This window comes from Syngnathoides biaculeatus, chromosome 2, assembly GCF_019802595.1.
Source record: "Syngnathoides biaculeatus isolate LvHL_M chromosome 2, ASM1980259v1, whole genome shotgun sequence".
Classification (NCBI taxonomy): Eukaryota; Metazoa; Chordata; class Actinopteri; order Syngnathiformes; family Syngnathidae; genus Syngnathoides; species Syngnathoides biaculeatus.
Window position 1 is genome coordinate 3066656 of NC_084641.1, and position 26333 is coordinate 3092988.

Consider the following 26333-nt stretch of genomic DNA (forward strand, 5'->3'; position numbering starts at 1 on the left):
CTATTTTCTTCTATTGTGTGCATTTGTTAAGAGGTGAAAAATGAGATCATGTGCTGTGTATGCTGTACACATATAATGAAGCACTTTTAATTGCTTGTTTACACTTCATCATGTTTTTTTTTTCCACTGTAGTTTTCTTGTTTTGACACCAAACTCAAGGCCCGGGGGCAAGATGTGGCCTGCCACATTATTTCATGTGGCCCGCTGATGCAATTCTAGGGTGTCAACTTCCATGAGTCTTGTGAAAATCTGCAGTAAAATATCAAATTGTCATATATCATAAATGATAACATTGAGTTATTACAAACATTTTTGTGTTACCAAACATGAATAGTTGAAAAAACCCATTATCCTGAATCTAACACTAACTCATAGATTTCATGTGTAATAGGATGAGACTATTAAATATTTTTATGGTTTCATATCGGCCCTCTGAGGGAAACTGTAAGTACAGTATGGCCCACGACAAAATGTTTTTTTTTTTGGGGGGGGGATAAAATATGAATTGAAAAGTAAGAAGAGCCATGAAAATGTCATCAAAATTGAGCTGATTTACAACTAGTTTATTACTTTGAGGAAAATAAGCTGAACTAGTTCCACTTTGACCTTTCCAACAGGGAAGATTGTACCTGTAAACAAGAACATTGGCAGTCCTTTCCCACCACCACGACTTTGATAGAACAAGGCTCCGTGGCCGCGCGCGCGCACGACGCACGCACGCACCCGCGCGCCTATGAATAGCTGCTTGTGCGCATGCGCGCCACAGCTGGCGTGTCTCGGCTCGGCTCGGCTGAGGCTGAGGAGCGTCGGTCCTCTCGCGACTGCTGCTGCTGGTGTCTGCCGGAGAGATTGCAACATGGCAGTGGCTGCGGCGGCGCCGGCGCCGGCGCTCGGCGTCTGCTGAGGAGCCGCTCACGCGGGATGCATGCGGGAGCCTCGAAACCGGGCCCAACCGCAGCGCAAGGACCTCTGCCGGGTCCGATGCTGTCCTGAGAGCCCCAGCCCACCCCGCCCAACCTCAGCCGAGCCAAACCGGAGGTAGACCTGTGGAGAAAATAACAGGTAAGGGGTAGGAGGCGCAGGGTGTTATTTCATTATATTTTATAGACTATATATATATATATATATATATATATATATATACTATATATATTTTTTTTCTTTTTTTTTGGGTGGGCGAGGGATGGGGGTTTTGCTTCAAAACAAGTTGGCGTCAGTTATGTTTCTTTTTTTTCCCAAAACCATCATTTTCCTTCATGAACAGCGTCCTCTCAACGCTGGAAATAAAACTAATAAGATTTCCAAGACTCGTCTAAGCAAAAATATAATAGAAGCTTTTTAACAAGTTTGATTCCCCTCCACGAATGAATTTCGCTCACCTGGTCCTCCTCTCACATCGTTTTTTTTTTTTTTTTTTTTTCTCCCTTCAGCATGACATGATCAGCAGCAGCAGCAGCAGCAACAGCAGCATCTATGGTAAGGTTATTTACATGTATTTACAATGCTTTCCTAATTATGTTTGTCACAAATGGTCAGCCAGTTACCTTCATAAAATGAGTTGAAGACAGGGCACGGTGATGCAACTGGTTAGAGCGTTGGCCTCACAGTTTTGATGACCAGGGTTTAAATCCTGGTACAGCCTGTGTGGGGTTTCTCCGGGCAGTCGGGTTTCCTTCCACATCGCAAAAACTGCAATCAATGGAGACTTAGGCGCCCTTAGGTGTGATTGTGAGTGTGAATGGTTGTCTGTTTATACAGTATGTACCCTGCGATTGGCTGGAGACCAGTTCGGGGTGTACCCCGCCTCCTGCTTAATGACAACTGGGATAGGCACCAGCACTCCCGTGACCCTCATGAGGATAAGTGGCTCAGAAAGTGGATGGTTGAATAGTTGAAAGCAAAATAAGAATTGTGGAAATTGGGAAAAAAGATTCTTACCAGTATTCTCAGAATGTGGCCTGAAAGTGAAATTCCAGTCATTGCATCCATTGCAACCTTTCACCTCGCCTCTCTCACTAAATGAAAACATTTTTTAGACTTAGCGAAAAAGAAGCGTCTTAAAAAAATAATTTTTAGAGTAATGTTTTTGTTTGTTTTTGCTTGTTGACTTCTGTGTAATAGAACATTACGAGAGAAACAATTTACAACAACTGCTCTTTGATATATTAGCACATCATAAGTGATACATGTATATAAACTGATACATTATAAGTATTTGACTTATTAAATTATGTGTTCCATTATTTCATTAGCAAAAACCTTCTTTTGGCATATAAAAGTCAACAACACCAACTAAAGAATAACATCTATTGGACGTGCTCATTATTTGAGATTTTTATAATTTGAATTTTTCCATCACACATTGTAAGACTTATGAAGCACAAATGCTAATAAAAACTAAGGTAACATGCACCATACAATAATGTATATTTATTGAATTGCTCCTACCTAATATTTTGTACTTTTGCACTGGTTGCGTCCCAATATAAGGCCCACAACTGCACCAGTGTGTCCTTCAGATCCCACTGGGAATTCGCATATTTGACTTTAATGATAAGAAATGATTTAAAAAAAAAAAAAGTTAAAGATTTCCTTCTCGGTATTAAATGTTGCATCATTGATAGAGGTTTAAAACAAGGGTAAAAAAGTGGCAAGATGGATCTTCTGCTTGCAATACTGAAATACAGTAGCAACTCCATGTGGAGCTTGTACTGTAACATTATTATTATTATTAGCATGTCATTTGTGTAGCGGAGCACGTTATCTGTATTTGACTTACATGTGGGGGGAAATCGTCTCACTCTGAAAACTGTCCCCAGTTAAGTGTATTTGCTGCCGGAGATCCGACGTATTTGATGATAATTGCCCTCATTATAAATGTGGCGTATCATCTCCCATCTCAGCAAGTGAGATGGCGAGACGGCGAGTTAATCGGGGAGAAGGAGGGGCAGCGCGCTGCAACAAGGGGAGCTTCTCCTGGGCCTTTTCTCTGCCCCCCTCCCCAAGCCACATTTCTCCCCCATGAAAAGAGCGACGAAGGTGGCTAAGTGACTCCCCGTGGGGCCTTAGAGATAAATAATCCTGACACTTTCTATCAGTCTGTAATGTTTACCATTAAAAGCTGTTTTACCATCATGGATTGTGCCTGTCCCATGGGACCCTCTGACACATGTAAAGTATGATGGGGCCATGTGCCTTTTAATTTGTTGTTATTTTTTTTAACGTTTGTGAGTTTTCTTCATGTGTGTATGAAAGGATTTGTACCTTCAAACACCATCCAGAAATTGGTTATTTTCAGCTTTTAGCAAATATGTGAAGCGTCAGTTCTTTTTTTTTTTTTTGGGTGAACGCGAGTGCACCGCAAGCCATGGGAGGCAGCGAGCGTATGCAGATAGACGACCCCCCGGGTCTTGTACTGACCCTTGGTCTATTCACATTTGCCCAAGAACACTTTGGGTCCAACGTGGAGCTTGCTCGGTCATATTTATGTACTGCGCATGGATGACTTTTGCATCCTGAACCTCCGCACCAATAAAATGTTCTTTTTTTTGTGGGGTTTACCAAGGTCCACGTTTCCACATTTACTGTTTTTTGGAAGCTCTAGTGTTGGTATTGTACCTTGTATTCCTTCCAGATACCATCGCTCACTAACAGGTTCACTCGCTAATTTAACGCCTAAAAAATCGTTCATTCATACAGCTCTCATGGAAGTCTGCGTTCACGTCGCTGCCAGTGCAATCCGCATCTTCTGTGACAATTGCACCATGTAGCTTATGGTTCAATAAAATAATACGGTACAATATATAATAGGCAGCGTCTCAAAACGTTCAATCGGCAGATTGTTTGCCATCGTCAGGTTCAGTGGTGGACGGCCGCATCCTTTGGCGTTCCGAAGTTTTCTACCAACTTATTCGTTGCAAATATGAGGACTGCACTGAAGAAGTGAATGAGCACTCAGTGACTCCAGAAATGCTTTTATGCATCATGCTGATAACTGCGACGCAACCCTTAGGTGATCCCATCACTTTTGAAGGAAAATATCATTTCCGTATGATGCGCTTGAACCCCTCAAACCAGCGTTTTTTTAAAAGTTAAGTGCTTTAATCAAAAGAATTTGAATGAATGTTGAACTGTCGAAGGGTAGCAAATGTGACCCGGATTTTCCAGCAGATACGAAACCGTTCAAGTGTGGAAGTGTCACATATCCTTTAAAAACACGCACATTGTAAGTCTTTCACACTATTAGACCTCAATAGACTACAGAGGCTAATCTTTCTAATTTAAAACAAGAAATTTTGAATCCAGGGAAAGCCATCACATGTGATATTACCCAGTTTTTGAAAAATGGAATCAGTCATGTTTGGAAGACGTTTGAAAAAGCGTTTGGGAAGATGATGTGACATAGACATTTGCTTTTGTCATGTCAAAGGCTTTTTTTACGGTCTTCTTTTAGCGGTCAGTGGATTGCGTGTGTATGGACAGAGCCATTTTCATTCTGGAGGGGGATTGTATTGCATATTACTGAAAGAACTAATGAATTCAGCTGATGACAAAGGAAACTGGCTATGATTATGACGATAGTATTGTAATCCTTGCACTACTACTCCTAATATAAAAGTTGGCATGGTGCCGTGACTGGCTGGAGAATTAGTCTCACAGTTCTGGGGACCGAGGTTCAAATCCCGACCCCCGACTTTGTGGAGTTTCCATGTTCTCCCTGTGGTTGCGTGGGTTTTTTCCGGGCTCTCTGGTTTCCACCCACATGCCAAAAAAGACGCGTTAATTGATGAATCTGAATTCCCCCAGGTGTGATTGTCAGTGCAAATGATCATTTGTTTCTGTGTGCCTTGTGATTTGAGAGGCTTTTTTCACCATTAATTACTTTTGCATGTTGCACTACATTGCATCCTGGTTATTAGGATTTTTTTCTCAACATATTTTTTTAAATCCTGGCCTGCATTTTTGCTGTAAAAATCACCTGTATTTTTTTTTTCTTTGCTCTGGCTAAGGCAATAAAATATCTTTTTTTGGGGGGCATTTGTTGCCAAGGAACTATGTTGATATCACTTGAAGATTCATTGAGACAAATATAGTGCTTTGCTGCGATATTGTGGCACTTTTAGGCCATAAGTAACCTTTTTAACTGGGGCAAATTTTTGCAATTTGTGGCAGGACTCGGTCTTGGTATATGTATCTTTCTAGCGCTAGCTACAACTTTGTGCCCTGCAGGCAAACAAGGTGGCAAGACGGACGCACGCTTGAATAAGCTCGTCCTCTTGCCCCCCTCCGCCCCACGTGATGCATTAACCATGCACGGAGAAGAGCTTTCACGCATGGTATTGACTTTCGAGTAGGTGTATGCTTGCCCTCTGTCGGCTCACTGTTGTGGCTGAGGTCAGAATATTTGCGCCGGCTGTAGCCAGAAGATGTTTTTGGTCCATACCAAGGCTTATTGTATAATTACCGATGTTCTCAATCTCCGTTAAAGTGTTAAAACCACTGAGCACAGGAGCAAGGGTTGTTTGTTAAGAAGTTGGAATATTACACACACAGAAACACAAACACACACACACACTTACAGAAAAATGCTTTTCCATGCAACTTTGCAGAAATTCAAAGGAGAAAGACCACATACAGGTTTGGTGACCATAAGAAAAAAAACGTCAGTTTATTGTCTGGTATTAACTTAAGTGTCAGAAAATTAACTTATTCACCAACAAACAAAAAATACATTTATAATCTTTAAGCGTTAAGGAGTTCCCTCAATTGGTGGCCACTTTTGCACTCAACTCAATCTTTGCTCCATGCTTCCCCATTTCCAGTCAACTCAAGTTTATTTCTAGAGGCTTTAACCATTAAATATTCTGTCTAAATTTTTCAAAATGTCCCCTCTGCCAAAAAAAAGAAAAAAGAAAAACCAAAGGACTGCAATTGCACTTTTGTCTCTCCCCATATCTGTCAAGGTGGCCCAGGATCTTGAAGAAAATGAAACATCCTTTACTGTTGCTTGATGTTCATGTGAGCATTAAATAAAGGGACGTAAATGGATCCTGTTGACGGCACCTTGCGTGCTCCAGGCCCCTCCGATGCCCCCTCGTGAGTCCACATGACACGCTCACTCATGTAGGCTTTGTCCTCTGAGCGACACAAAGCGCCGCATGATTTTCCCCGTTGCGGCCGCGCCTGCGCCCGGCGCTCCAATCCGAGAGGGGCTTAGCGCTCGCTTCCACGGGGAAGTGTCAAGTGGCAAGCCATTGAAAATGTTTCGGAGGCGGCTTTGATAGCATGGCGAGAAACTAGGTGGCCGCTGTCAAGTAAATCCATTCAGCCGCGTGAATGGCTCATTCATAATTTCAGATGCTTGCTTCAAGAACAATTCGATCCAACAAAGATGGGATTGTGGCGGTTTCTTGAATTGTGCCAACGTTGTGGGCACGAAATGCATCTTGGCAGTCAATACTTCTCGCTGTATAATTTTTACCTCACTGTCCCCCCTAGAATTATGTCATAGCTGGATTGACTTTAAACACCAACTGTATGTAAAGGGATGAAGACTCTCAAGGTCCCATTCCATCCATTTTTTCCCCTCATCATTTTTTCATTTTGTTTTATTTTTCTAATGAGGTTTGTCAAATAGTAAGGGTTCCAAATGCCCAGAATGCCCTTTTTCATGCTATTCTAGTTGATCTTTTAAACCTGGAAATTAAGATGGCTGGTGAATGTAAATAAGATTTGCTCATATTGGACCCCATCCATTTTTGCATTCAATCCATAACCATGTCACAGCCTCATTTTGACCCATGTTATCCATAAAAAATAGTTTTGAATGGCGTGGGATGTGAAGTGAATTTAGGGATTGTGGATAACTAGTTTGATATAAAAAAATAATAACTACATTTGCTGTATTGTTCCCTCTTGCTGGAACTCACACTGCACTCCACTCATTTGTTCTCAAGCAAGTTTATGCACTTGATGTCATTATCTAAAGGAGTAGTTGCAGAAGTAGTAGTAATATATACGAGTCTTCAACGAGTGGGTTCCATCTTGGGAGGCCAAAACACCCGACGTCTTTGAATCCCACTTCACAAAGAAATGTATTTTCTGCAGTACTGCTAATATTGTTCTTTTATATATAGCTTTCTTTTTCTTGAACCTTGTGTAAGTTTTTGTTTTGCTTGCTTTGGGCTTTTTCTTTGCTTTTTTTTTTTTTCAGTGACCAAATCACATGACTGAGATGGGCAGTTTGACATGTTGACAGGGGCACAAGCAAAGGCAGCTGAATTAAATGGAAAAAAAATCAATTTGGACTGTGATTCTCAATAAACAATTTTTGTTGAGCCTCTGACGTGTTGGACTGACTCAACATTCCCCCTCCCTCCCCCCTTGTCGCTCTCGCTTGACTACAAACGATCGGGTGCCGCCCGAAATAAGAATTGTTCTTATTGGCACAGGTCCGCGCTCTGCTGGAGGCTATTCAATTATCCTGCTAAACCTCACACACAATTGAAAACACTTCCGATGTGTCTTAATCTTGTACGTCTTCGACACGCTATGGTCAAAATACTCCAAAGATCAAGAATTATAGTACAGTTTACGTCCTAGTTTTTACGGTTCCGAACAGGCTCACAGCAATGAGATTGTGACGAGGTTGTCGGCCGCAACCAGCTCAGGGTGTGCACGAAACATTTGGACTTCCTGATTACAACATCCTATTGCTGATAAGGAGATAAATCCAAATAATGCAATTGGCTGACATCCAATTGATATTGAAGACCGCTGATCTTACCCAATTGGTGCAGTACTGGACAAGTGTTCTGATTTTGGACGTGTCCGCGAATACAAATGTGTGGCAAATAACTCAGTCGACATGCCAAACGAGTCACACAGTGCAAACGTCAGTCTGAAAAGGATCCGGCCAGTTTACGACTTGACACACTGGGACTAAATGTTTAGGATATGTGGGCTTGTTCGTTTTTCTTTTTTTGCAATTTTCGAACCCGGGACTGGAGAACTGTGAGGCCAACGTTTTACAAGCTGCCGCCACCATGCCGCTCCCACTATATATATAATTATATATCTATGAACTTTGGTTAATCAGCCAAACATATGGCATTACACACACCTCATAATTTCACAGTTCCTTTTTTTGCGGTCTTACTATCTGATCACGTTTATTGTTTGGCTGCATGGGACACTAATGGGTGTTTTAATGACTCAATAAACTGCAGCTTGTAATCGATTTCCGGGCAAACGCTATTGATCTCCCTCCCCGCTGCAACTCGATCTCTTGAGAAGGACAATCAGAGAAGTCGGACATTGGTCACTCATTAGCGCTGTTAGATGGGGAGCGGGTGAAGATGGGGGAAAAAAATAGTTAAAAGCAATTTTGTCCGTGGTTACGTCAATTATATTTATGCTTGATCAGATGAGAAGCATTTGAGGACATTTTTCAGTAGACTTGAAATGCACTTGGGAAAGATGTGTCGTGATGGATAAAACCAACGTTCTAACTTTGAGTTTTGGGGGAAATGTAATTAGTTGACTTCCATCACCTGAAAGAAATTTGCCAGCATGTTTCTTCATATTTCTGCCCAAGAGGAGACACTAACTCGTGGCCCTGTTGTTGTTCACTGGTCCTCCTCAATCTGGATCTCCTGCTGAGATTTTCCAAATTTGCTTTGAGTGACCAAATTCAAATTCATTATTTTTTAACACGGGACATCATGCATTAATTATAAATAAAAAAATATATATATAAATAGAGACTGTATTTCTAGAACAAATTAAATACAGTTCGGTCAGTCCAATTGATTTGAAAATCAGCCCTCTTCTGTGTCCTTAACATTTTTTTTGTGCTGTTTTTTCTTTTTTTTTGTGATTCAGTTTCTCTTGATGTGTACATCAAATGAAGGCAGGCTTTTTCTGTGCGGGCTTGAGTCACTTGGGTGGCTTTGTGGTCCAGAATTGTCCCTTGTAAAAGGACTATAAAAGCCACATTGTCCAGTGAAGAGCATATACAGTTCCTTTTTTGTCGATAAATGGATTTTCATGCTCATCAAGAATGAATAACTGTGGAGAATGTGGAATTATCGTCTAGTCACATGAAGTTTGTGTGGTCTTCTGAGGCTCCTGCAGTGTTTGGTTTTAGATTCTTAGTTCATTATATGTTTCTGATATCGTTTTTCCAAGTAATAAACATTTTAAATTAATTAAAGTGTAATTAGGGCTTTGCGTCTCAATGAGGGCCCATAAAACCGAGCTGGGAGGTCCGATGTGTATTTTCCAATGCAGCAATCAGGGGAAGTCCACTTGTCTCGATACTTTTGCCTGTCTGTTCAAGAAACCAAGCGTCGCCGTCTCTCTGAAACACTCGCGGGATCAAGTGGAGCGCCTCGCCGTCCTCGTCAGAGCGCACACGCCGAGGTCTGCAACAGTTGTTTAGCTCTTCTAGCCGTAAACTAACAGGATTAGAGCTGATCTCGAGCAGTTGGCGGGATCAAAGCGGGAAAGGTAGCGCACACGGGGGCCTCCCGTTCATCAGCCGCGGATGCCATTACGCCGATCGATGGTTGGGCAATGACGCCATGTGGACGACGAACACCTGAGGAGACCGCGCGTGCGTGTGTGTCCATATGCTGCTGCGCGTGTGTGCGGTAATGCGAGATCAGACGTAGGCCGTTAGTCGCAGTCTCACATCTGCTGTCAGCCTCTCACTGTAACTCCGTTAAGGATGTTATTGATTGCTCATTACGGGCCTGTTCCCTGAAAGTCGAGCATCCCCTATGATCACATTAAAACCCCCACCCCCCATGCCACACTCACCCACCACCATCGGACCCCCTCCCGAGATACCGTCTGCTCATCAGCTCACATCAAGTTTCTCCTCCGAGGTCTGATATCAGGCAGCCTGACGTCCTTTTTTTAATCCCCCCATCCCTCCCTTTTGAGTTACTCAAAATAAGACTTTTTTTTTTTTTTTTTTTTAACATCCAGAGTAATTGATGTGTTTTTCGCCTCTGGTATGTAAATGACTGAACATGGAAGAGTAACACTTTAAATTACAATCCGTTTCATTTTTCTTTGCCCAAATTGATGTTTCATGTTAGCATTGTGATCTATGTTTTGTTGACTCCACGATGAACAAAGAGGAGCTGACAGCGAAGATGTCGTTCAAACTCTCATGATTATGATGATCATTCTTTTTTTGTTGTAATAATCACTCGTAACATACCGACTGTACAGAACAAAACTGCAGTGTGCATGTGTCGTACATATTGCTTTTATTACAACGTCACAGTTTACTCTGAAAGTGTTGAAAGCAAATTATCCCCCTCCACTATCATACCAGAGTCGACCTCATCCCACCCCACCCCACCAGAGGGGATCTTCACATTCAGAACCAAAACATTTTGCTATCTGCAGGAAAATGACAATTTTTTACTGGCATGACAAATTGTTTACAAAAAAGAAAGCGTTTGGAGCAAAAAAAAATTTCTTCTGAAGGTGAATTATCTCTAAGGCTATGAAGAAGAAGAATTTTTGGCACAATTTTAATGGATTTAGTCATTTTTTATTTGCGTATCTAGAAAAGGTAAACAGATTTATTGGTAAGAGTTGTCAGGGGCATTGCACCGCTGGGGGGTATGATTGCCACAAACCATCATCCACACTTTTCACACTGCCCTTTTTTTTCAAGAATTATTTTTAAAAAGCATCACGGGCCGTGTCAGATGTTATTTTGAGTAGATGCCGCAGGCCGCTAAAAAAGTGGGCGGTGGGCCGCGAATGGCCCCCGGGCCGTGGTTTGGCCAGGTTTGATCTCTTATCTCTATCCATCGAAAAACGCCGGCGTTGCACTCGTCTGCTGTCTGGCAGCCGCCCACACGCGAGTGCTATATTTCCTATGCGAGTCTACCACTCTGCTCGTTTTGCAACCTCGTGCAAGCCCAGACGTTTTTTGGTTTGCGTTCAAGGGCAGGAATCGAAAATTTGTGAGGAATGGTTCTCAGTAACTCCATTCCCGGGAATCATTTGTTTGGTTGCCATGCCCTTTATTGATTTCTCTTCAATATAAAAAAAAATAAACCCCAAACAAAACAGTGCTTTGACGGCATTCGGCTGCTCAAAAGGCAAAGCAAATTTATTGGTATAGCACATACACAAGGTAACTCATCATGCTTTACACAATTTAAAGCATTTAAGTACATAGTAATAAAACATTTAAAAAGTAAAAAATGGAAATATAAGTATAATTAAAACACTGCACAGTGCAAGAAATATTTGTTTAAAATGGAAATACTGAGTTAAAACTTTTTTTTAACCTGGATTTAAAAACATTCACACTGACGTGACGGCTGACTTCTCTTCTGTTGGCAACTTATTCAATTTTTTTTTTTTTGCACCATAAAAAAGAAAAGAAAAAGAAAAAAACATTTGCTGCTTCACCACTTTTACTTTAGACTCTGCACTCCATTATTAGACCTGAGTCGGTTTGTATTCCATTTGGATTTCTTTCATGTATTTAATACCGTAACCATTTTGTGATTTATTGACTACGAGCAGAATCTTAAAATCTATTCTAAAACTGACTGGAAGCCAGCGTAAGTGTAGCCAGTGTAGCTTTAGAACTGGACTGATATGCTCTGACCTCTTTGTTCTGGTCAGAACCCAAGCTGCAGCATTCTGAATGAGTTGCAGTTGTTTAAAGCTCTTTTTGGGGAGTCCAGTAAGAAGACCATTACAATAGTCAAGTCTACTTGAGATAATAGCACGGATGAGCTTCTCCTGGTCTGCTTAACACATGTAAGGTTTCTTCAGATGGTAAAAGGGAGTTTTAGTAATTGATTGGATATGACTGTTGAAGGTCAGGTCGAAATCTGTCAGATCACCAAGGTATCAGATTCAGTATTTGCTTTTTAAAGACGGCGAGTCCAGGTATTTATGAACAGCAGTCCAATTTTTCCGAGTAGCCAAAAACAATTGTCTAGGTTTTGTTGTGGTGTAGTTGAAGGAAATTTTGGCTCATCCAGTTATTTACAGTATCTGCTTCAGACAGTGACACAACAGGTGCCATTAAATATATTGGAACTATGCAGTTAAATTGAGACATAGCACAGAAAACGGAATTTCAGAGTTTTTGCACACAAACTTGCTAATAGGAATTTTGTGTCAGTGCCATTCCTTTTTTGTTTCGGGCTGGATGTGCAGCAGCGATGATCTGGTGTGGAGGAAGTTTTAGATTCTGCAGAACTCTTCAGGAATAGCACAACATTGGTTACTTTTCCCCCCTGTGTGTGTTGGACTAAAAAAAAATAAACCCTGAAAAAACTGATGGCCCCAAGAGAAGTCAGAAAATTCAATACACACAGTCGTAAGTATTGCTACAGTAAGTTGGCAACACTGAGAAGCTGCTCGCTTCGGCTCATGCCCTCGGTCGTCATGGTAACAAAAGACAGAAATTGCACGAATCTGACCTCACAGGGGTTTCAAAAGAAAGAACAAGTGATTGGGTGGTTAATATATTGCAATTATTTATTCTTCATGTATTTTGAAGGAAGGATGTCAGAGATCTTTTAGATATCAACAAATGAGGTCAAGAGGTAAATGTTGAACGTCTCACTTGGAGTGTAAAATTTTAATAAACGTCTGCGCCGTTAACGTTTCCAGTCTTCGACGGCCATGTTGTCGCCGTTCGCGATGTCCTTGCTCAGACAAATAACAAGGGAGAGGGGGCAGGGGGTCGCCAAGTGACCTCCTGAATCGTTGTTTCGGGATTAGTCCCGTCCGACACTTCCTACTCCTCCTACTTCCAGAAATGAGTCACTCGAAAGTGATCAGCGGGCCGCCGTCGCCGTGTACTGTATGATAATGGATAACCATTACAACCCACACACGCACGCACACAACTCCTCACCATCACTTGAAATATGATGCACGCAGTCCGCTTAGCAAGCACTTAATGTCCAAAAGCGGCGCATTTGCTGAGATTTACAAGCTGGGCCACAAGAAGGTGACGCTGGCGTGAGAGGCGGGGTTAAAATCGACAGCGCCTCCGTAATTATCTCATTTTATTTAGGGAGACGGACGCCTTTCGATGAGGTTATGGAGGCGCCCTCGCTTTTATTTGCCTTTTCTTCTTCTCCAGTCGCGTTGGCTCGTTTGAAGGTTCTTTTTTTATCGGTTGCGGGATCAGTGTAATTTCTTAAAGGATTAAGGCCTCGGCTTTTAATCACCCAGCACACAGGTGATGGGAGTGCTTCCCAGAGTATCAGCTGCACGTGAGCCTCCGGGGTTAACCTCAGGGTTGCCCTGTTTTGTTTGGAGAGATGAGAGTTTGCAAATTTACTGTGGTGGTGCGCGATTAGATTAACTGCCCGTAAAACTTTCATCTTATTTTACACACATTAACACAGTAAACGTTTAAAACGGAGATGTCCTTGATCTGTTGCAGCCTGCCACCCCCAATTTTTTTTTTTTAAATCAGAAAAATAGCGCTAAATAATACTGCAATTTGCATCACATCACATTTTTCCCCCTATACACAATCCATCCATCCATTTTCTTCACTGCTTATCCTCACAAGGGTCACGGGAATGCTGGAGCCGATCCCAGCTGTTATCAGGCAGGAGCCGGGGCACACTCTGAACTGGTTGCCAGCCAATCGCAGGGCACATGGAGACAAACAGTTGCGCTCACAATCACACCTAGGGCCAATTTAGAGTGTCCAATTAATGTTGCATGTTTTTGGGATGTGGGAGGAAAGTGCAATGCCCGGAGAAAACCCACGCAACCACGGAGAGAACATGCAAACTCCACACAGGGAGGGCTGGGATTGAACCCGGGTCCTCAGAACTGTGAGGCGAACTCTTTCCAACTGCTGCCTCACTGTAATACAGTGTCACGAGCAAGGCTTGGCCAGTGCCAAGAGGGACGTGGCCAGGCCGCTGCTCTGGGTTGTATCACCTCTGACACCTGTCACCTGTCATAGCTGTTTTTTATGTGAACTCTAATTAGACTATGTATTTAAGTTTGGAGTTTGGTCACTGGCATTTGCCAGTTTGTTGCCTTGTGCCAGTAGGATTCTCCACCATTGAGAGCAAGTGTAGTGTTGAGCTATCCTCGTCACATCGATTCTGTGCCCTTTCGTTAATCACGTCCTGTTATACTCATTAGTTTGCCCCATAGTCATCAGACCTTGCTTTATGTATTTGGATCCTGCCAAGCCTTGCGTATCTGTACCCCTGCCTTGTTTTGGACTGATTTTTGTAATCGACCCAGTTTTCGAAATAAAACCACGCCTAACATCATGCCCTCATCTTGGAGTCCTGTATTTGGGTCAACCCCCGCACCGTTGGTTCGTGATATACAGACGTCCACATATACATAAACATGGTACCGATTGCTCAGTAAGCAACAATAATGTACTTATATCTCAGTCTCTCACAGCACAGGCTCAAGAAGACATACCATTGAGCATTGTATTGTTGAGTATCTGTTGCTCCACCTGTTGTGTGCTAATATCTGTGATTTCAAAGGGAACCACAACAGTGATGCTATTCGCCAGGCCATCTATGGCATGTCCCATTATGTGTTTGCACTAAGCGAGTAGACCAGAGGGTCAAGTCTGTTTATTTTGCGCTAAATTACAAAAGTCTCAAAAGGCTTCATAAACCCACATCCGCCCAACCCTTACCCCCAATTGAAATAATTCCATCACATTTACTCCATATGCGAATTCAATCCAGTGCCAAAAACATTTGGGAGCCTTTCCGACAATAACTATCTAAACTCGTTTGACAGGCTATCACGTGAAGATTGCAAGAAAACGAAGGAAAAAAAAAAAGGGGGGGGGGGCTTTCTTGGGCCAGGCCATGGTGCCAACAACAAAAGAAAAAATTGTTTTTACGAGTTCATCATTCTCACTTAAAGGTCAAGTGTCATCCCTATAAACATTCTAAAATAGATATTGAAATGAAAAATACATATAACATTGTTCATTTCAATGTCTATACGAAAAAATAAATATGAGCGGAGGGCGCGTCATCCGTGCACAAAGTTGTGGAAGCGTCATTCGACATCCAAGGGCTCGCCATATTGGCTACATCTACTGTACATGACGTCACCCTGGACATTCACTGTTGAAAACACGCTGTGGCCCCTACTAAAGGACACAGGAGCTCTTTTCAACGAAATGAACATCTCACAATCGAGTGAAGTGTCTGGGGCAATATTACCCTGTTGTTTCGAGCCATATTTAGATGATATGCGGATCACAGCCAAACCAACTCCCCGGCTGATCCACCTCCGCACGACGGTGATAAAAACAACGTCGACCGTGAACGATAACGATGCCATGGCAAAACCGCCTCCCCGTCAGATCCACTTCTGCGGCGAAGATGAGCCACCGTGACCTGGCGGTGGAACGAGCCACCCCGGCAGACAAGGCTGGCGGCCGGCTTGGCAATTCACAAGGCCTGTGGAGACCGTCCTTCAGTGGCTGCTGCACGGAAGCCTTCAGATGCGTGCATCAACACATTTAACACCCCTGATTTACAGATTACGCCCCCCGGTCTTTTTAGTAGCTGGATACACACCTACCTGTCATTTGGAACCCACGAAGCTCTCATCCTTTGCAACTTTGCTGTGCAATCTATTTTTCACGACGAACCGGATCTTTTGGAAAAGTATGAAGAGTGAATCCATCCTCCCGAGTGTTCAAGCAATATTCAGCAATGCAACGAGCCGGCATTTTGGCTAACACGAAGGAACAACGAGCTACCTTCCCGCACGTAAAACTAATAGAAAGAAACGAGTCCACTTGAGGGCGGTCCTGCCATGTACGTCACTTCCTGGTTCTTGTTCAAAACAAATCCCTCGAGAGGATTTTCATGGCGGGAGTTACAAAAAGCTGTATCTGTCAAAATCATGTTTTGTGGTGGAAAAAAAAACCCTGATGGATCCATACCGGCTGCAGTTTTTTTCATTAATAACATACAAAAATTTATCCATTTCATGACACTTGACCTTTAAACTGCTACACCAGTGTGCCTTATGCACTCCCTTATCAGAATGATTGATATTGCACTTTCCCGAAATAGAAAATAAGCTGTTTTACATTGTTAACTATTAATTTCAACTTTTTAAACACATACAATTCCTTCCACATTCCCAAAAAAGTCCTCCTTTAATACAGCCAACCCAAATTGTGTCAGGGTGCATGCTTGTTTGTCTAAAGAGGACAACAAGCGCTATAGCAAACAGATGGTTGGCTTCGTAAATTCTTTTGTTGATTTGAGAATCTTATATTTAATAATAATGCATCGGACATATAAAGTCACCTGCCTAACCCTTATGCTCACCAGCAGGCCAAATGTCTGCTCCCGTATACTCCAGGCTGTCTTTGAGCGGAAGAAGTTACGCCGCCGACAGCCATTTACACACACACACACACACACACACACACACACACACACCACACACACACACACAACACACACACACACAACACACACACACTGTTATTGCTCGACAACGCGCATACACCACCTCTCGATATCGCCGAGGAGCGACAAACAAAGCCGTGCACGATTTCCTTGATCCTGAGCATTTGTTTCACGGCGTCCACGCCATTTAACCCGCCCGCTCACTCGCAGGCTCGTCTTGTCCAAGCGAATTTAGATGGCATCTCGAATCTTTTGTTGTGATTCTGCAGCCGGCAGGGATTGCAAAATAGATGTGTCTGACTTGTAAAATGTGATTAAGAGCAGAGTAGAGGATCATTAAAGTGACTGTGATCATTTGTGTGTTTGATAATATTTGCGTGTTTTGAAAGGGGGAAAAGGAGAACGGCGTTGAAATGCGATAAGAAAAAGAAAAAAGGAGTCTCAAACTTGTTTCGAATGCGTCGAATACACAACAAAACAATAACAATAACTGAGCCTTACAAGTTATGGTCTGTGGAACACACAGATATAATTCTTTTATTTTACCTCGAATTTATCTGATTTAATTGGGAGGTTGAAGTTGCTGGAGATTCTAAAACCAGCTATTGTATTCTAGTTTTATCAAATTTATTATTATGGTATAAAATGGGTGGGATTAGTGTCACTGCAGTCTTTGAGTGCTGTGTACGGTAAGTAAAGAAGAACAAAATATGTACGTGTGCATCCATATGGCAAGAAATAGACAAGTTATCATACAAAAATAGATATATTTGTTGGATGTCTAAATTCATTGGAATGTTTTTTTCTACACAAAATTGGGAAATATGGAGAAAACTGATAATTTTGCTTGAAATATAAATACCATAATTTCTTGTGTATAATACACCCCCCCAAGTTAACTTCCAAATTATTGAAAACCCTTCTACCTACGTATGTACAATGCATGACTTTGCTTGTACCCATTTGATCAACACATGAAGTATTACCTGTATTTGTTTTTCCTCCAATGGTTATTTATTTATTTATTTGTTTGTAATATCCTTTTTTATTACCTGCTCTGATTTTGAAATTCACAGCCCTACTTTGATTTAGTTGATGAGAAAACACACAATTGTGCTCATGTTTGATTATCCAGGCAGAATTTGTAAGATGAATACAATTCTTTTAAGAATTCTTTCATTTTCGCCTATACCGATGTGCACTATTGACTTTTGACAATTTTGGGGGGGGGCTTGGGGAAAGGAAATACAGATGATACATGAGAAATTACAGTAGTTGCCAAGATGCTCTGAATGACCACAATTTTGCTTGGCACTGGAATGGTTTTCCATGTCAACAAGTGGCAGAATGATACTTCAAAAAATATCTACCGATATATATATATATATATATATATATATATATATATATGTGTGTGTGTGTGTGTGTGTGTGTGTGTGTGTGTATATATTGCCACAGAGTACATATACTTAAATATTCAGCATGTTTACTACAGCGGTACCTTGACGTGCAACTTGAATTCACTCTGTGACCACACTCGTGACTCCATTCATTGAAATGACTCAACGCCATTGAAAAAAGCACAAATATTCATGTTCCATGTTTTTCATGGAGAAAAGTAGCAATCATCTGCATGAGGAAAAGCCCAGCGGCAAACTGCAACCAACCGGCAGAAATGCGGGCGGAGTCATCGCAGTTACTGTGTCGACTATTCGAATCAATCTTGATATTTGGGCTGTTAGTGTTGTTGTCAATCGTTATCATTCTTACTGGTGGAGGTCTCAGCAGTAATGCCAATGACATTTTTCACCAGTCAGCCATGGAGAAAAATAACTAAATAAAATCGCGACTGCTTTGTATATCCGTCTAGTTTGACTAAATTGAGCGACGTTAACAATACAATACAGTACTACCTTAGCGATCGTTTCATGATATTTTGGATTTGTCTAGCGCAAGTCAACTTGTCACAGCTAATCTTTTGACGATCGCAGTATGACGGTCACATCGTGATGTCAAAGAGCATTGATTACCATGAATACGGGATTGTATTTATTTGTTGTTCCCTAAAAGATGCTGACATGTGTCAAGTATCTTTATAGTGCCACTGCAAGCTGTCATCTTTCCAGCAACGCTCAAGCGTGTGAGACTTTGAACTCACTCTGTTTACTTCCCTCATCTGTTGTTGTTTTTGCTTTTGACAGACCGCTTGTCACCGCGGTGAGCCGAGGATGAGCTCAAATCCGACTTCAAAGTGCATTTGGATTCTTCTTTGGTTTTGTTTGGAGGGAAAAGTGAGGCGTGGATCGCATTTTTATGATCTCAGAATTTCTGAAATGCAGCGCTAATGCTAATTTGCAAGTGTTCAGTCTCTCGTTTCGCTTCTATTCTTTCGGACTTAGTGATATTAAAAAATGCACACGAAAAAGTTTTATACACTTGTAGACAGAAGGGGCCCGTTTTAAGTACAGTTTTATGAACTGATGAATAACACCTAAAGATAAGGATGAATAAATGGCAGTGGTATACATTTAAATGGCAAATGTAAGTTTTGAACACTCCGTAGGTTGCCTGTCATGGTTGTGCTGATCGGTGATTTCAGACGACCAAAGGTCTCTGCTGCTCTCAAGTCCCAAGAACTGATACCGGATGCATCCTAACTGAGAGCTTCTCAACCCAAACTTAAATATCGTACGAAAATACTCTTGCACATAACCAGGGCTGGATTAGGGCAAAAAACTAAACAAAAAAACTGCGTCCCGAAATTAGCAGAGCACAAATAATTAGTAATTTGTGTACGTGTTCTCAGAAGGAATGTATTTTACTGTTATTCCAAACCCAACTGTAATTATTGTGGTGCAGTCTATATGTAAACTGACAACGGCCAAGTTGCTCTATTTCTAGTTGTTATGGACATGAAACAAAAAATAAAGCTTTATATTTTGTGTTTCTGCACCTATAAAAAGTATTATATGCCGGTTATGACATTTCCTCTTTTCTTTTAGTGCAACAATCAGAAACACTCACTGATGTTGTGTTATCACTTTGCTATGGTTGGTGGCGCTAGTTGCCTCCTGTTCATGTGCCCATCTGAGCTCACCTAAAGAAATCTAAACGGGCCTTCTTAGACTGATTACATTTTATCTCTCATTATTCTTGTTCTGTGCGTTGTCTACTACAGCGTGAAATAATAGTCCTTAACTTTTTCTTTTTTTTAATTCTCAATAACTTCAACAAGAACAGCAAACTCAAACAGTGGGAAAAGCAAAATGTTTGTGAAAATACTGTCCTTTAAAGTAGGCCTGTCATGAAATGGAGAATTTTTGGTATATTATTAATGAAAAACCCACAGCCAATATGGTCCCATGTGTTTTTCTCACCACAAAACATGATTTTGACGTATACAGCTTTTTATAACTCCCGCCATGAAAATCCTCTCAGGGATTTGTTTTCCAGAAGAAGCAGGAAGTGACGTAAAGGACAGGGGCACCCCCATTTGGACTCGTTTGTTTCCATTTTGTTTTGTTTTACCTCTGGGAAGGGAGCTCGTTGTTCCTTCATGTTAGCCAAAATGCCGGCTCATTGCATTGCTGGACATTGCTTGAACACTCGGGAGGATGAAATTACCCTTCATAAGTTTGAAAGAGACCCTGTTTGTTGTGAAAAATGGATTGCACGGGTGCAGAGGACGAGAGCTTCGTGGGTTCCAAATAACAGGTAGGTGTGTATACAGCTCCAAAAAAAAAAATAATAGTTTGGGGCGGACCACGTAATCGGTCTCTCTCATAACGTAACAAAAGATCCGCATATGAAATGTGTTGATGTGCGCGTCACCCAGCCAACAATGTCTCACTCACCCTCGTCTCGATAGTGTTCGTCGCGTACTGCGGCGGCTTTGAACATACCCCTCAAAGCAGCATGGCTCAGCTATATGCCACCACAGCGCAGAAAATCAGGCACACTGGCTGAGGCGCGGCGTTCGGCGGTCACAGCTTCTGTGAAGGCTGCGTGTTGGGCTTTGCAACGGGGGCGGCTCTGAAGAACGCGTGCGCGCATAAAGCGCCCCGACTCGACTGTGAGCACCCCCCTAAAGCAGCACCGCTCGACTCTGTCATAAGCCACACCGGCCGGCTGCGATGAGCCGCGATGGCTCATCTCCGCCGCAGAAGTGGATGGGACGGGGATGCGGTTTGGCCGTGATCACATATCATCTGAATATGGCTCGAAACAATAGTGTAATATTGCCCCGGTAACTTCACTCGGTTGTGTGGTGTTGTCCTTTTCGAAAAGAGCTTCGGTGTCAGAATGGGTGCTGGAAAAATCCGAATATCTCCGTTGTTCGGCTTCTGTAGTAGCAGGCACTCCGCGTTTTCAACGGCGGAAGTGACGATGACATCAAGGACAGAGGACGCGACTGATATGGCGACCACCTGGATGTCGAGGGACACTCAATTGCGCAACTTTGCGAATGGATGACACACGATCCGCTCACATTTATTTTTTCGTATAGACATTGAAGTGAATACTATTATATGTATTTTTCATTACAATATCTATTTTAGAATGTTTATAGGGATGACAGTCCCACTTTAAGTCTGCTAAGAAATGTTGTTGTTGCTTGTCATAAAAAGATAAACGGCAAAAGTGTGTTGTTTCCGATTGGGTTGAATGTCAGCCATCAGGGAGTTAGCGGACGCGTAAGATGTGTCTGACAGGTTTGCCAGCCGCCGCCAGACTCCCCCTGGCTAAAATGTTATAAATGAGCGTAATTAGCAGATTACCGTGGTGCTAATTAGCCACTTGCGGCTGCTGAGAGATGGTTGGAGAGGAGATTCGCCAAGGAGAAAATAGTCTGGGGATTCGCCATCCCTCTAATGGACTTTTTTGTTGACAAACAAACCAGAGAATATTTTTATATGCTGTAAAATAAGGTAGGATAAATTTGCCCATGCCCAATTGTCTGTCCCTGAGGGTCAATTTCTAAGTCAAGGTACCGTAAAGACACCTGTATTCTATTTTCTAGTAGTCAGGGTTCAAACCGTCTGTGATTAATTCCCACAGCCTTTGGTTGTCGTGTGCGGCGGAGTAAATCAGGGCTCCGTGCTGGTGTTTTCAGACGACGTTGGCTGGGATTTCAAGGAAACGCTCCCCCCCCTCCCCCCAAGGCAATAAAGGAGGACTGGCAGGGGGCAGGTGAGACTAGCCTTGGATGAGATGGAGCAAAGGGAGCTGGGGAAGCAGCAAAAGCCAGCGCAGTAAATAAAGAGAGGTGGAGCCGGGGGCTGGAAAACAAGCTGAGTGGGACTGAAAATAGCAATTATTGCGAAAATTAAAGGAGGTGATTGGAAATATTGATGCAAAAATAGACGGGAAGATTTAAGGTGAAAAAGCAGCAATGGCTGGTTGGGGGAGGATGTCAAAGGAGGAAGGAAGCGAAAGCTTCAGAGAATGTTTGGTCCTTACCACCGTGCAGCAATCGCCACGCACTTTTTCATCCGGCTGCATGAAAGGGTGCGTTCGTGTCGCTGACTATCTGTTGGAAGAAATCTGATGGCTGTGTGTGAGGGCGCAAGATGCTCAGCCAAGCACGTTTTTTTAAAGGCCGCCTTCGGCCGCCTCAGTTCAGCCGCCGATTATGGAGTGACCTTTCAAAGGTCAGGGACGTATTGATCGCGCCCGGGTCCATTTAGGGGGGCAAAACTAGTTGCTGCTATAGCACTATATACCCGCTAAATTTCCACATACAATTAGATTAAGAAAAATGGCCAAAAAAGGCCAAACTTACAGATTTTTCAAGTGGCTTGCCGTATTGCTTGTTTGATTAATTTTTATTTCTTCGGTTTGAGTTGAAAGTCAGAATTGTGAGTGAGCTTCAGACAGAAGTGGGCAAAAAAAAGGAAAACTACTGTTACTGATGCACTTTCAGCCATTTAATCAATGGATCATACAACGCCAATATTCATAGTAATACATTTTATTTATTTTTTTCTTGACACCCCATGTCATCTTATGATGCAACGTCAACACAACAGATCCAGAAAAAACATACAGCTAAAATCAAATAAAAAGTGATCATAAAAACTGTATGATCAGACGACTTAAGATAAACAAATGAGTCTTTAGGTGAGATTTGAAGGTGGGGTGAAAGAAATACAAAAAAAAAGACTCACAAAAAGCAAGACACTTACGATGAACGTGGTTAATAGCCAAGCTCCTCACGACACTAACTGGGCCACACCCCTTTCAGGATCACATACTTCGGGATGATTAAAAAAAAACAAAAATCGTTTCAGACAAAACGTTACAGAAACAGGCCACGCTTTTTCCTCAGGTATGTTGTATTGAAATGCCAGCAGTCCACATTTCAATTTGCAGAAGAACATGGGTCTCTACTAACTGTAAACAGTCGGAATGCTGCTTATTTCTTACATGTAGTGTGTTTTCATTTTTTTCCAGGACTGAAGATGCAGTGGCATCCTGAGCAAAGCCAGTGGGCCGAGCAGCATTTTGACATCTCCTCAACCACATGCTCTCCAGCCCACAAGGCCGAGCCCTACCGCGTAGTACCCAGCCACCTGCAGTGCGCCGCCGCCTACCAGTATGCCTGGGCTAATGATGACATCTCGGCCCTCACTGCCTCCAACATGCTCAAGAAATACGCAGAAAAATATTCCGGTATCCTGGAATTACCAATCTCTTATCCCGAAGCCTCCAGTGGCCCCGGAGGACTAAACGGACGGAAGGGGGAACCAGAACCCTGGCAGGATGGTGTCTATCCGATGAGCTGCATACCTGAAGGCGTTCCCATCCGTAAGGGGGGGGTTGCAGCAGCTTCCGAGGTGGGAACTGGTCTGTGCAGCTCTCCCGGCCTTGCCTCCAGCACTCTGAGTGAGCCTAGCTACTCCACCAGCAGTTGTGGAAGCCTCACTGCCACCACACTCCACTCATCCTCAATGCAGTCTCAGGAATTTGGTGTTGCTTACAGCGGTTCCTACTTGCACAGTAGTTATAATTCCCACTCTGTCCAGGCACCTGCACATCCATCCCTGCCACCCCCTCCGCCACAATCTCACGCGACGTTAGTCCCACCTTACAATGGAAGCTCCTCAAACTTGTCAAGTTATAATTACCCCACTGCAGGATACCCTGGCCAGAGCGGGCCTGGATACAGCGCTGGGGGACTGCCCCCGCCATCCTCGTACGTCCCCTCAGGCATTGCCGCCCCAACACCCCTCGCCCCCTATCCATACCATAACCATAACTTGACCCCAATCACCCCAAGTCCTCTTAACAGCTGCTCCTCCAACTTCCTGAAGAGGAAAGCCTTCTACGTGACAGGCCCGGGAGATATCGATTCCTCTTACGGAAGCTTTGGGTACGACCAGGCTCGAAGCTCAACCGAAAGCCCAATGTACAGAGTGGCTGACAGCAGCAGTACAAACAGAAGCTGTAATAGTCCTAGTGGCAGTAGTTTTGATCGAAGTTCTGAGAAGCCATCTCTACCCTTTAATCCGCAAAAGCAGTCTACAATGCCTTCGGAGCAGCAGCAGAGAAAGTATAGCAACCAGGCAACGAGCAACCCACTATCCCCGTCAGCCTATGTCTCTTCCTCACTCGGGGCTTCTCGCATGGCAGACTCCCTCGTCAACTTTATAACCCCACCCCTCAGCGAACAAACTGCTGAAGAAGGTCGTATCCATCACTCCCACTCAAGGGCTCCCTCCTCTTCAACCATGTCGTCCTCACGCTCTGCTGAAGAGCAGCTAAAAACCTGTGACCCTCACCTCTTGGACATGGTAACCTCTGAAATTGTTCAGCAGGGTCCTCCTATGGACTGGAGTGACATTGCAGGATTAGATCTGGCCAAAGCAACCCTCCGAGAGGAGGTTCTATGGCCCCTTCTACGCCCTGACATGTTCAGAAGCGTAGGAGCCACCCCAAGTTGTGTGCTGCTGTTTGGCCCAAGAGGTAGCGGCAGGACGTTGCTTGGCCGTTGCTTGGCTATCCAGCTTGGGGCTTCATTATTTCGACTCAGTGGGTCTACTTTAGTCACCAAGTGGCTGACAGATGGAGAGGAAGTTATTCGAGCGTCCTTCTTGGTAGCGCGCTGCCGTCAGCCATCTGTACTGTTCATTAGTGAGGTGGACATGCTGCTTTCAGCGACACTCAGTGAAGAAAGTCCCATTAACAGACTAAAGGGGGCACTACTATCCCAGCTAGACTCACTTCTATTGGGTTTAGGTGTGGATGGAAGACACCAAGTGGTCGTGGTTTGCTCCACAAGCAGACCCCAGGACATAGATGAGGGGTTGCACAGGTACTTTTCTTCTCGAGTTTTGGTATCCCTGCCCGATACCGCAGCCCGGCATCAAATTATCAGCCAGCTCCTCACCCGATCCCAGTACAAGTACTGCATTAGCGAGGAGGAGCTGGCACTGCTGGTCCAACACACTGAAGGTTTCTCGGGACTTGACCTAACCAGACTTTGTCAGGAGGCCCATGTGGGTCTGTTACACATATCCACACAACAGGGCATGGAAATGGCCAGTCTGATTAGGCCGCTAACCTACCAGGACTTTGAGAGGGTCTTTTGTAAATTTCATCGCGGTACATCACAAAAAGAGATCGATATGCACACTGAGTGGAACAAAATGTTTGGATGCAGACATTGAAAGTACATGCTTGATGTGTAGAAGCCCATTTCTTCAGGGCAGACACGTGTGATGGTGGAAGGAAAAGAACACAGGAAGGGCTCATGGAAAATAATTCACACTGGTAATTGTACATATACTATACAATATGTACTGTGTATATACTAGGGGTGTAACGATAGGCTGCCCGTATTTTAATTTGTATTTTTCAGCACAAAACATTCGGGAATGTACAGGTGTACTGATGTGAACCTCGGCAGCCTCTGCCGGTCTGTTCGGATAGAGCCAAAACAAATGGCTGACTGGCGTAAACCGCCTCCTTGGTTTCACGGTTGCTCGGGAGCCACAGAAGACACGCGAAGTGATAAAAGCTAACTTGCTTTACTTCCACTTATTATAAGTATCGTTATGGCTACAAGAATTTGTGGAGTTACAAGGTGGCACACTGAGCCAACGAGAAAGGGAGCAGGCACAGATGCCGTGCTAATTGCTAAAGTTAGCATAAATGTAAACCTGCAAATCAACTGAAAACTAGTACGAGTATTTTCGCTGTAAGCCATGTCACTGTGACCAGAAGCCAACTCCAAATGGTAAATTTGCATGAATATAGATTAAGATGAGAGATCCGATGGTGAGAGTGAACACTGCAAATGTCCATAACTTGGAAATAGCCCAATATATTTATGCACTACTTTAATTTAATGCAACCCGTTTAAAATGTTGTTCATTCGGGTCCTGTTGAACAAAGGATGGGCTTCCTGTTTTGCATTTACTTCCCTTACTGTACCAAATGTGAAAGGTGATTTTTTTTTTTTTTAGCGTATCGTTACATCCCTAAAATATGCACATCTGAACACATTTATTAGACCACCGGGTATAACGGCAGGAAGAGAAAATCTAATGCTTCAATGCTGACATTCAATTGATTCATTGAAATGAGCTCTCAAAAGGAATTAATCAAGCATGACGTTCAGGCATTTTAAATATTTTCATTTTGATAAATATTGGTTATGATCTATATGTTCACATTGGAATCAATTATTTTCATTGTAATGTTTTTTTGTTGGCTTGAAAAAAAATTTCATTTATAGAGTTTACATGCAGATGAAACAGAAACAAAACTATTGGTAATTAGTGGTTTATTTTTAATTACTGTCTATTTTAATCTGAATCCAGAGCATAAAATGGGTGGTGGTCTTATAAATTTGTATAGTGCTGTGTATGTGTACAGTATATATACATA

At 42.9% G+C, this 26333-nt stretch overlaps 1 protein-coding gene across 1 annotated transcript; it reads left to right on the forward strand.

Moving 5' to 3' along the window:
• The first annotated feature begins 994 nt into the window (after positions 1–994).
• Positions 995–25169, forward strand: LOC133494351 (fidgetin-like). Its single transcript, XM_061808098.1, has 3 exons — positions 995–1062; positions 1431–1476; positions 22896–25169. The coding sequence occupies exons 2-3, from the start codon at positions 1437–1439 to the stop codon at positions 25109–25111; spliced, it is 2256 nt and encodes a 751-aa protein (XP_061664082.1). The 5' UTR covers positions 995–1062; positions 1431–1436; the 3' UTR covers positions 25112–25169.
• The last annotated feature ends 1164 nt before the right edge of the window (positions 25170–26333 follow it).